This window comes from Scyliorhinus torazame, chromosome 18 (genome assembly GCF_047496885.1).
Source record: "Scyliorhinus torazame isolate Kashiwa2021f chromosome 18, sScyTor2.1, whole genome shotgun sequence".
NCBI classification, from domain to species: domain Eukaryota; kingdom Metazoa; phylum Chordata; class Chondrichthyes; order Carcharhiniformes; family Scyliorhinidae; genus Scyliorhinus; species Scyliorhinus torazame.
Window position 1 is genome coordinate 7,059,649 of NC_092724.1, and position 12,092 is coordinate 7,071,740.

A 12,092-nucleotide genomic window follows, 5' to 3' on the forward strand; every position below is an offset into this window, starting at 1 on the left:
GCTGGGGAAAGGAGGGGGGAGGTGGCCAGGAGGTGGGCTGTGGGGTCGGGGTGGACAGGTACACGGTCCAGGACAACCAGCGGCATCTTTTCGGGCACGATCGGTGCGTGTGTGGGGCTGTTTAGTGCGCGCGTGGCTGCAGCTTGTCAGCCCTGCGCGTGTCCAGCACGGACTCGGCTATTCTCCCACCGTTTATCACGTGTTCTGCGGGTGTTCCAGGCGGCACCGGTGCTAGCCCCTCACCGGGAGCGGAATCGGTGCGGGTGTGGCACTGTTTTTTCCATCGCGGAACACAACGGTTCCTCCGTTGGAGTCAGCATTTAGACGCAAAAACAGAGAATCCAGCCTTAATGCTGGTGCGGCGGGGGGGAGCACAATTTGTGTTTCTGATAGGTGCGAGGAGCACGGAATTGTTACCCCTGTGTTGAAAGGAATTTTATGTAAGCATATAAATCAGTCTAATAATGTCCCTGCTGCACAATATGACTGAAACCTAAAGCCGAACTGAATATTATAGACAACAATGGGAAAATAACAAGGGAGTTGAAACTAATGCAGTCATAATTGAAAATAATACTATGATACAAATACATTTTTTCGACTTTTTTTCTGAGTGACATGGAAACAGCTTCTTTGAAATCAGTAGTGACTTATTAATTGCATAGACTCTTCAACGCAAACAGCTTGAGGTCTGGTGCAAAGCTTTCAAACTTCAGTGCTTGTTGTAACAAGTGGTTTACAGAAAGAGACTACAGGTAAGGACAAAAGCAAATTTCTGTGGATGCTGGAATCTGAAACATTGAACGCAGTGCGGGAAAATCTCAGCAGGTCTGGCAGCAACTGTGGGGAGAGAAGAGAGCTAACGTTTCGAGCCCAGATGATCCTTTGTCAAAGGACAAATGCATACAGTCTAAGAAAGTAGTCTGTTTTATTAAACTGGTTTGTTTTGCATAGTTTGTGTTGTATAACCTATCGAGTTTGTGATCTGATGGCTGTAAAGCCATGGCAGAGTAGCGAGGGTCACAACACCATCACCAAACAGTAGAGATAGTGAAGGGCACATTTAAAACCTGGCAGCCAGAGGGGGAAAGCAGAATGATAACCTGATGTATTGTTTCAGCACCACACTCTTCAGATATGTTTATTGCTGCAACTCAAATGTTTTAATTGCTTTCCTGCCATTGTGTGATGAATGGGTTGATTTTATGGCTTTAGAATAATTGCTTTAGAAGCAGAATGAAAATTCTTCCAGTATTTGATGGATAAATTCATTTTTATACAATTGCCTGAACAATTTATGGTGAATAAACAAATGCAGGCTGGCATAAGATCATAAAACCATAAGAGACAGAAGCAGGAGTAAGATATTACATCCATCCAGTCTGCTCCATCATTCAATAAAGTCAAGGTTGCTCTAATTGTGGCCTTAACGCCACTTTTCTGCCTATCCCCCATAACCCTTGACTCCTTTGTTGTTTAAAATCCTGTCTAACTGAGCCTTAGATATTATATATTCAAGGTCCCAGCCTCCATCTTCTCTGTGGAAGAGAATGCCAAAAGCTAACAACGCTCTTAGAGAAGAAATTCTTCCTCCTCTCTGTCTTAAACGAGAGGCCCCTCATTTTTAAGCTGTGCCCCTAGTTAAAGATTCCCCCACAAGAGGAAACATACTCTCAGTGTCTACCCCGTCAAGCCCCCGAGGAATCTTATATATTTCAATACGATCACCTCTCATTCTTCAAATCTTCAATGTCTCTAATACTGTCTACTCGCTTGTACTTGGAAGATTCGTATTCTTATCACATTTATCCTGCAGCAAAATAATAATTACATTTTAATTTCTTGGTCACATGGCTTGTTTCTTTAATGTCATTTTGCCAAACTATTTGTTCCATCCTTTTGATCTATACTTCATTCATTGATTTCTGCCCATTTTAATGACTGTAATTAGACAAGAAGGATGAAAATAATGTAAAGCTATAGACAAAAGAGTCTAATGTGCACAAAAACTGGAGACTTGGGGAGCAGGCAGGTTTGGAATAATATATGATATTACTCCAGCTATTTCCCTGCATGAGGTAAGTTAGCTTTGGGTGTCACGCTGACCGCATTTTAACTTTTTTCAAATGAATTGGGGTTTATTTGTGCATTTTATAGTGGTATCAGTCAAAGATTTCACATTTTTCACCAGTTTTAATTAAACTTCTTAATCTGCCAAGAACAATACAAACATCCATTCATCATCCAACAAAGTTCAGATTTCAAATCCATTTAGTTGAATTTCCAGTGATGGGTTGACATATAGCTGTAAACTGACAAAGTCAGAGGCCTGGTCCTTGAGATTCTTCACAGTTTTGCATGTCAGAGAGTTGAGAACTAAGAGATGAGACCTCACTACTACTGCAAATGGAATGGGATCTTCCTTCAGAAAAACCTGTCTGGGGGAAAAAACATTATTTGTAAAATTATAGGACAAATCTCTTCAAAATAAAACAAAACCCTGACAAGTGCAGAAAAGGGATGCACTGCCTCCTTCCTGATGAAAACCAAGGGCGGCATGGTAGCACAGTGGTTAGCACTGTTGTTTCACAGCACCAGGGTCCCAGGTTCGGTTCCTGCTTGGGTCACTGCCTGTGCGGAGTCTGCATGTTCTCCCCGTGTCTGCGTGGGTTTCCTCCGGGTGCTCTGGTTTCCTCCCACAAGTTCCGAAAGACGTGCTTGTTAGGTGAATTGGACATTCTGAATTCTCCTTCAGTGTACCCGAAGAGGCGCCGGAGTGTGGCGACTAGGGGATTTTCACAGTAACGTCAGTGCAGTGTTAACATAAGTCTACTTGTGGCAATAATAAAGATTATTATTAAAACATCAGAGAATGTAGGGGTAATTATCTAGAAAGAAATGGGAGAAGGGTAAAATAAAGTATCTATATGAACTTGATCTCAAAAATCCTTGCAGCTCTGCCAGGTCTCCGCACTTTTGAGGGTTTTCCAAAATTCCCAGCGAGGGCCAAAACCTCCAACCCTCCCTTTCAAGACAAGTGTCATTAGGGGTGGTGGGCATCAGGGCCCGGATTGGGAATTCCCCACGATGGCATTTCCAGCTGTCTCGCTCATCCAGGACATAATTTATCCCTGTAATCTGATATGTTCAGCAAGAAGAGGGGGACTTGTCTGGGCTTGCATAGGCTCAGTCATCCTGAACCGTTCAGCCAATGGTGGTCAAAGAGCCCGATTTTCCACCGGATGGGAGCAGGCAGGTATTGGAAATGTACCCGGAATGTGATTGTGCCTACCTGCAGTGTGAAGTCACGAAGGTCTTCCCAAGGTGGTTGGTATCTCTGTACCTCAACAGGGCTGCAGTGGATATCAACTTTCTGATGCAGTGGACTTGTAGCTATCATCAGAGTCCCAACCAACCCCTGAATATCCTGTTGAAGAATCAAAAACAACAGCATAGCTTTCTGGGGGAACCAATGTCAGTGTTGCCTCATTCGAAGAGGATAAAAACATTTAAACTTTGCCTATGTCGCAGGTACTTAGAAGCACTAATCGGCGTGGTAATCATTCTAAGGTCCCCCTGACCATTCCGTCAAAGAATAAAGAAGGAAATCAAGAGAAGTGTCATTTCTACAATGTGCTAACTTACATTAAAATGTAATGAATTTTATAATTAGAAAATAGAGCAATGTTAAGGAAGATTTTCAATATGCCGCTCATTGAAAATATATAGGATACACATATGATATGTGGCACAGAAAATGGCCTTTTGGCCCAACCAGTCCAAGCTAGTATTTAGGCTCCAATAAAGCTTCTTCCCATCTTTTTCACCGAAACCTACCATTGTAACTATCTTTTCCCTTCTCCCTCATATTCTTGTCTAGTTTCCCCATCAATTTCACTTCAACCGCTACCCGTGGAAGTACGTCCCACATTCTCACCTTTCTTTAGGTAAGGAAGTTTATTCCAAATTCCTATTGGGTTTCTTGTTTTGGTGATCCCTACTTATGTTCTTCCTCACACGAGGAAACATTTTTCCTGTGCCTATTCGATCAAAATCTTTCATAATTTTAAAGACTTTTATGGGGTCCCCTTCAGCTTTCTTTTTTCAAGAGAGGAGACCTGACCCGTCAATCCTGTCCTTATTTGTACACCCACGTATTTCCGGCATCACCCTTGTACATTTTCTATGCACCCACCCCAGTGCTTCATTGTTCTTTTTGAATTATGGCGACCAGAACTGCATGCATCACAATTAAGACCAGCTCATTGTTTCTTGGTAACCACACACACTCAGTACTAATCCCTCATAGCAGTCAGGGGTGGAAACCCTGAGGCAATTTCCCTCTCATTAATCGGAGCACCCCTACCATTGCTGTTTTAATTTAGCCGAACAGGGATCCAACTAGGCGGCTCTAATTACAAAATAAATGTTGCTTCCCATGTGAACTGAGTGAGTCAAAGGGTGTTAGGGAGGGTGTGGTGCTGTGCACGTGTGTGTGGTGGTGTGTCTCTGGAGAAATAAAGCCTCAAGCTTGATTTGCTTGTTTTATGGCCTTGCTAACCTGTAGTGCAATGTTTACTGATTCTGTTAGTACTCCCAAGATCCCTTTGTTCCTCTAACCCACCTAGACTTACACCTTCCAGTAAAAAGCGACCTCCCTACTCTTCTATCGAAATGTACTACCTCACATTTATCTGTATTGAACTCCATGTGCCAATTATTTACAACCAAATTAGTTACATAAACTGTCTTTCCTGCACACCAACACGCCCTCCCTACCACTCTTTGGCTCACTCAGTTTATATCGTAAGAGGGCAGCACGGTGGCGCAGTGGTTAGCACTGCAGCCTCACGGCGCCGAGGTCCCAGGCTCGATCCTGGCTATGGGTCACTGTCCGTGTGGAGTTTGCACATTCTCCCCGTGTTTGGGTGGGTTTCGCCCCCACAACCCAAAGATGTGAAGGGTAGGTGGATTGGCCACGTTAAATTGCCCTGTAATTGGAAAAAATGAATTGGGTACTCTAAATTTATAACAAAATAAATTTTGTTTAAAAAAGTTCATATAGTAAGCAAGGTGAAAAATGCCCATTTTGATGAGCCAGTGGGGGATGACTTCCATTGGTGGAAATAGGTCTGAGTACAGAGGGGATGTAGAAAAGTGGGGTAGATTAAAATAAGATAAATGTTAATTCTATTGTCACACACGGATTAAGGTATGCGCTTACTGCTTTGTTCTTGTCGTACTGGTCTGTGTGTTTCTGCAGTATGCTCTTCTTTTTGTCCTTGCACCGCTTATTCTGAAACCAGACCCTGATGACCCTTGAGCTGAGTCCTGTCATCTCTATGAGCTGTTGTTTCATGAGTGCATCCGGTCGGGGGTTTGCAGCATAACAGGTCCGTAACGTGAGCAACTGTTGCTCATTCAGTACAGTCCGCACACGGGTTATCTTATCAGGGTGGTTTGGAGCTCGCAGTGCTGGCTGACACGTCTTGACTCTCTCTAAATGTTCAACAAAACAAAACTGAGACAGAGGGAGATTTTCACTGTGTCAAACATCAGCATATCTCTAGGATTGGATCAATGTAAGATAATACTTTTTACTCTGATAATAACATCAAGGTTTTGAAGAAGCACCTCCTGTCACACTGATATCACATTTCCATTTCCCATACATCCAGTCAACTTTGCCGATATCCCCTTGACACTTTGACAGTACAGTACGAAGTCTTACAACACCAGGTTAAAGTCCAACAGGTTTGTTTCGATGTCACTAGCTTTCGGAGCGCTGCTCCTTCCTCAGGTGAATGAAGAGGTCTGTTCCAGAAACACATATATAGACAAATTCAAAGATGCCAAACAATGCTAGGAATGCGAGCATTAGCAGGTGATTAAATCTTTACAGATCCAGAGATGGGGTAACCCCAGGTTAAAGAGGTGTGAATTGTATCAAGCCAGGACAGTTGGTAGGATTTCGCAGGCCAGATGGTGGGGGTTGAATGTAATGTGACATGAATCCCAGGTCCCGGTTGAGGCCGCACTCATGTGTGCGGAACTTGGCTATATGTTTCTGCTCGGCGATTCTGCGTTGTCGCGGGTCCTGAAGGCCGCCTTGGAGAACGCTTACCCGGAGATCAGAGGCTGAATGCCCTTGACTGCTGAAGTGTTCCCCGACTGGAAGGGAACATTCCTGCCTGGTGATTGTTGCGCGATGTCCGTTCATTCGTTGTCGCAGCGTCTGCATGGTCTCGCCAATGTACCACGCTTCGGGACATCCTTTCCTGCAGCGTATGAGGTAGACAACGTTGGCCGAGTCGCACGAGTATGTACCGCGTACCTGGTGGGTGGTGTTCTCACGTGTAATAGTGGTATCCATGTCGATGATCTGGCACGTCTTGCAGAGATTGCCATGACAGGGTTGTGTGGTGTCGTGGTCACTGTTCTGAAGACTGGGTAGTTTGCTGCAAACAATGGTTCGTTTGAGGTTGCGCGGTTGTTTGAAGGCAAGTAGTGGGGGTGTGGGGATGACCTTGGCAAGATGTTCATCGTCATCAATGACGCGTTGAAGGCTGTGAAGAAGATGACGTAGTTTCTCCGCTCCGGGGAAGTACTGGACGACGAAGGGTATTCTGTCGGTTGTGTCCCATGTTTGTCTTCTGAGGAGGTTGGTCCGGTTTTTCGCTGTGGCGCGTTGGAACTGTCGATCGATGAGTCGAGTGCCATATCCCGTTCGTACGAGGGCATCTTTCAACGTCTGTAGATGTCTGTTACGCTCCTCCTCGTCTGAGCAGATCCTGTGTATACGGAGCGCTTGTCCATAGGGGATGGCTTCTTTAATGTGTTTAGGGTGGAAGCTGGAGAAGTGGAGCATCATGAGGTTATCCGTGGGTTTGCGGTAAAGCGAAGTGCTGAGGTGACCGTCCTTGATGGAGACGAGTGTGTCCAAGAATGCAACTGATTTTGGAGAGTAGTCCATGGTGAGTCTGATGGTTGGATGGAACTTATTAATGTCATCGTGTAGTCGTTTCAGTGATTCTTCGCCGTGGGTCCAAAGGAAAAAAATGTCATCGATGTATCTGGTGTATAACGTCGGTTGAAGGTCCTGTGCGGTGAGTAGGTCCTGTTCAAACTTGTGCATGAAGATGTTGGCGTATTGGGGTGCGAATGTGGTCCCCATGGCTGTTCCGTGCGTCTGGATGAAGAACTTGTTGTCGAAGGTGAAGACGTTGTGATCCAGAATGAAGCGGTTGAGTTGCAGAATTGCGTCTGGAGATTGGCAGTTGTCGGTGTTGAGTACTGAGGCTGTTGCAGCAATGCCGTCGTCATGGGGGATGCTGGTGTAGAGTGCCGAGACGTCCATTGTGACGAGGAATGTTCCTGGTTCAACTGGTCCATGGGTGCTGAGTTTCTGCAGGAAGTCCTTCGTGTCGTGACAGAAGCTGGGTGTACCTTGTACGATGGGTTTCAAGATGCCCTCGATGTAGCCAGAGAGGTTCTCACACAGGGTCCCATTGCCTGAAACGATAGGGCGGCCTGGTGTGTTGGCCTTATGTATTTTCGGGAGGCAGTAGAGATCTCCAATGCGGGGAGTACGTGGGATGAGAGCACGTAGGGTGCTCTGAAGATCTGCATCAAAGGTCTTGATCAGTCTGTTAAGTTGGCGGATGTGTTCCTTGGTCGGATCTGTGGGTAACTGTCTGTAGTGTTCTTGGTTGTTCAGTTGTCGGTATACTTCTTTGCAGTAGTCCGTTCTGTTCAGTACGACAGTGGCCCCCCCCCTTTGTCTGCTGGTTTGATGACGATGCTGCGGTTGGTCTTGAGAGCGCGGATGGCATTGCGTTGTGCTTGGGTGACGTTCGGGGCTGTCTTGTGAATGCGACTGATGAATCTGGCATTGACGCGACTCCTGACGGCTTGAGCATACATGTCGAGTCTAGGGCAGCGGCCTTCCGGAGGGGTCCAATTCGACTCTTTCCTCTTCGGTTGCCGCACCGCAGATCTCTCGGTCTGCTGTTCCGGTTCATTGGTAGTCTGCTTGGGTTCGCTGTTGGCCTCTTGGGGTCTGTGGAAGAATTCCCGGAGCCTCATTCGCCTGATGAATTCCTCCGTGTCTGCCGCGAGACTGATGGGGTCCATTTTGGTGGTGGTGCAGAAATTGAGCCCTCTGCTGAGGACTTCGATTTCGTCTGGTTGAAGGGTGTAGTCTGACAAGTTGACAATAGATTTCCCTGTATTGTTTTCTACTGTGACACCAGGGGTGGCTTGGTTGCTGCCGGTGGTGATGCCAAGTTTCTCAAGCTTTCTGTCCTTGGTATACATATAGGTGGCATAGTATTGTTGTCTCATCTGTTTGGCGGTGTTCCGCAGCTGGTCTGCTGCATCCTGAGCGCAAGTTGAGAATACGGCCTCTATCTTGGTTTCCAGGTTGCGTCTTCTGCGGACGAGGTGGTTGAGGAGTGTGAGAGAGGTGCGACGGCAGAGTCTCTCAGCGAAGTCTGTGTTGTAGGTCGACTTGAGTGGGTTTGTGATCTGTAGCCCTTTCGGGATCTTGTCTGCTTTCTTGCATCTTTGTAGAAACTTACTGTCAGTGTCTATATGCGCGATCTTCCTGGAGATCCTCTCCACTTTGAGCCGGCAGTTTGCGGTGTCGATGGAAGCCATGATGTGGAGATGCCGGCGTTGGACTGGGGTGAGCACAGTACGAAGTCTTACAACACCAGGTTAAAGTCCAACAGTTCGCACCCCAATACGCCAACATCTTCATGCACAAGTTTGAACAGGACCTACTCACCGCACAGGACCTTCAACCGACGTTATACACCAGATACATCGATGACATTTTTTTCCTTTGGACCCACGGCGAAGAATCACTGAAACGACTACACGATGACATTAATAAGTTCCATCCAACCATCAGACTCACCATGGACTACTCTCCAAAATCAGTTGCATTCTTGGACACACTCGTCTCCATCAAGGACGGTCACCTCAGCACTTCGCTTTACCGCAAACCCACGGATAACCTCATGATGCTCCACTTCTCCAGCTTCCACTCTAAACACGTTAAAGAAGCCATCCCCTATGGACAAGCACTCCGTATACACAGGATCTGCTCAGACGAGGAGGAGCGTAACAAACATCTACAGACGTTGAAAGATGCCCTCGTACGAACGGGATATGGCACTCGACTCATCGATCCACAGTTCCAACGCGCCACAGCGAAAAACCGGACCGACCTCCTCAGAAGACAAACATGGGACACAACCGACAGAATACCCTTCGTCGTCCAGTACTTCCCCGGAGCGGAGAAACTACGTCATCTTCTTCACAGCCTTCAACACGTCATTGATGATGATGAACATCTTGCCAAGGTCATCCCCACACCCCCACTACTTGCCTTCAAACAACCGCGCAACCTCAAACGAACCATTGTTTGCAGCAAACTACCCAGTCTTCAGAACAGTGACCACGACACCACACAACCCTGTCATGGCAATCTCTGCAAGACGTGCCAGATCATCGACATGGATACCACTATTACACGTGAGAACACCACCCACCAGGTACGCGGTACATACTCGTGCGACTCGGCCAACGTTGTCTACCTCATACGCTGCAGGAAAGGATGTCCCGAAGCGTGGTACATTGGCGAGACCATGCAGACGCTGCGACAACGAATGAACGGACATCGCGCAACAATCACCAGGCAGGAATGTTCCCTTCCAGTCGGGGAACACTTCAGCAGTCAAGGGCATTCAGCCCCTGATCTCCGGGTAAGCGTTCTCCAAGGCGGCCTTCAGGACCCGCGACAACGCAGAATTGCCGAGCAGAAACTTATAGCCAAGTTCCGCACACATGAGTGCGGCCTCAACCGGGACCTGGGATTCAAGTCACATTACATTCATCCCCCACCATCTGGCCTGCGAAATCCTACCAACTGTCCTGGCTTGATACAATTCACACCTCTTTAACCTGGGGTTACCCCATCTTTGGATCTGTAAAGATTTAATCACCTGCTAATGCTCGCATTCCTAGCATTGTTTGGCATCTTTGAATTTGTCAAATTAGACCAAATTAGACAAATGTGTTTCTGGAACAGACCTCTTCATTCACCTGAGGAAGGAGCAGCGCTCCGAAAGCTAGTGACATCGAAACAAACCTGTTGGACTTTAACCTGGTGTTGTAAGACTTCTTACTGTGCTCACCCCAGTCCAACGCCGGCATCTCCACATCACTTTGACAGTAGATACTGCTGCCATCACATTTTGGCTTTAACGTAATACAAGAGATGCCACAATGCTATTGCTGAAGCAGCAAAGCATCATCTCAAGAGATGGCATCGAGCACTCCCCTAGAGAGAAGTACACAAACATTGCCCAATGCCTTTTTACAATCTGGAGTGCAACCAGTTATGCTGTTGAAAGATGCCGTGGACTTGGGCCAACATGGTAAAAGAGGCAGGCCCCGTATTTCACTGAAGAGTTTCTACTTGAAACAGTTCTGTTATATAGACATGGCACAAATGAGGTTGCCAACATTGTGCTGTGGACTTGACAAGGTACCAGATACGTCAGCATATTATTTAGCATTGTATTCTTTCTACCCGAGGGATTGTGTAATTGAATCTAAGGCACAACCATCAACTGACCTGATATGTACAAGCTGCCATTGTCTGATACAGAGCTCAAAGTATCCTCTTGAATTGAGCTGGAATCCAGAAGCCAGCCATCCTCAATACAGTAGGGTCCATCAAATCGCAATCTGCATTCATCCCCAGGTAAGAGTTGTCGATTGCAGGCCACACAGCGGAAGCAGTGTTGGTGATAGATGAGGCCTCTAGCTCTGAGAACCATGTCTGAAGACAACAGTCCAGCTTCACATTGAGCACATCTCACAGAAAAATGTCTAAGAAACAGCAGAAAAATAAGAGGAGTGGAATGCTGTCCTATACTTTCAGTCTCAAAGGGCACTTTAAAGCTATGCTATTTCAGACCGAAGAAAAGTATGGAACCACCTTGACCCCAATTTTGCAGTAATGGTGACAGCAAAACCGTTAGCATTTGCCATGATTAGTCTTCTGAAACTGACTGCAACTTCTGCGGCTGGATTATATGCAGTCCATCCTGGAAGGAACCATAGCAACTAGGCCCATTTAATCATGGAAGTGGTCTTGTCAGTCTTCCGGCCACCAGACTACCCAATTAAGTCAGAGGGCGGAAGGAAGAGGCATGGGATTCACAGGCGCGGGGAGCAGGATGTCAATTAGGCTCAATAATGAGCCAATTAATATACATTATCCCTGAGTCCTCTGCAATTTATTGGTGATTCGGGGATTAGATGGAGGTCACACCAATCATCTGAGCCCTCAGAAAGTCAGGCAGCAAAGCATGTTAGGTTTCTCAGTGGGGTGGGGAAAGGGGCAGGGGGGGTGGTCTCTCGCTACAACTAGTTTGTCAGAGACAGAGTCAACCGTGAGTCCACAACAAACTGTGCCAAGTGAAGGCCTGGACCTTGCTGAAAACCTGTCAATACCAGAAACAACTGTGGAAGGCAGTACCTCAGTTGAGGACACGTCAACACCGAGTCAACCTGCAAACACGATGTCGACGCCGGCTGAGGCAACAACGGACGATGTGCAAACGCAAAGAAAAACACCAGAGGTTACAGTCAACATGAAAAAGCAGACACCCAAGGTTTGCCAACAACCACACAGGAATCAACGTCCTCCAAAACATCTAAGTTATCGACTGTTGTGTTTGTTAATTGTTTATATTTTAAATTATTGTGTGTTAATGTTTCATTGCAGGAACCTCAGATGCAAAAGGGGAGGAAAGTGTTGCTCATAGTTGGAACAAGGCCACTTTAAGAGTTTGATCATGTGATATATTGATGACGCCATCGTCAGTTTGGGCACTTCTAGCAGTCTGTGAGTAAACACATTTCCAATAAAGTCCTTGTTTGTTTTGTATCTTCATGGTCTGTGGAGCTTCTCTTTCCAAATAGCACAGAGGGATACTAATATTGTAGGGCTATCAAAATCCATGGTTACGCAGCATTCAAGCTAATAGTGCATGTTTGAAGCAATTTAGGCAGCC

At 46.3% G+C, this 12,092-nt stretch overlaps 1 protein-coding gene across 1 annotated transcript in view; it reads right to left on the reverse strand.

The window, feature by feature from the left end:
* Positions 1-2,173: 2,173 nt before the first annotated feature.
* LOC140394771 (insulin gene enhancer protein ISL-1-like) overlaps positions 2,174-12,092 on the reverse strand; it is a 30,303-nt gene continuing 20,384 nt past the window's right edge. Inside the window, exons 3-6 of the mRNA XM_072481976.1 lie at positions 10,646-10,902; positions 5,225-5,499; positions 3,293-3,427; positions 2,174-2,438 (exon numbers count right to left, since the gene is read on the reverse strand). Of these exons, the coding sequence (XP_072338077.1) occupies positions 2,322-2,438; positions 3,293-3,427; positions 5,225-5,499; positions 10,646-10,902 (784 nt within the window). The 3' untranslated portion in view covers positions 2,174-2,321. The remainder of the gene's footprint in view (positions 2,439-3,292; positions 3,428-5,224; positions 5,500-10,645; positions 10,903-12,092) is intronic.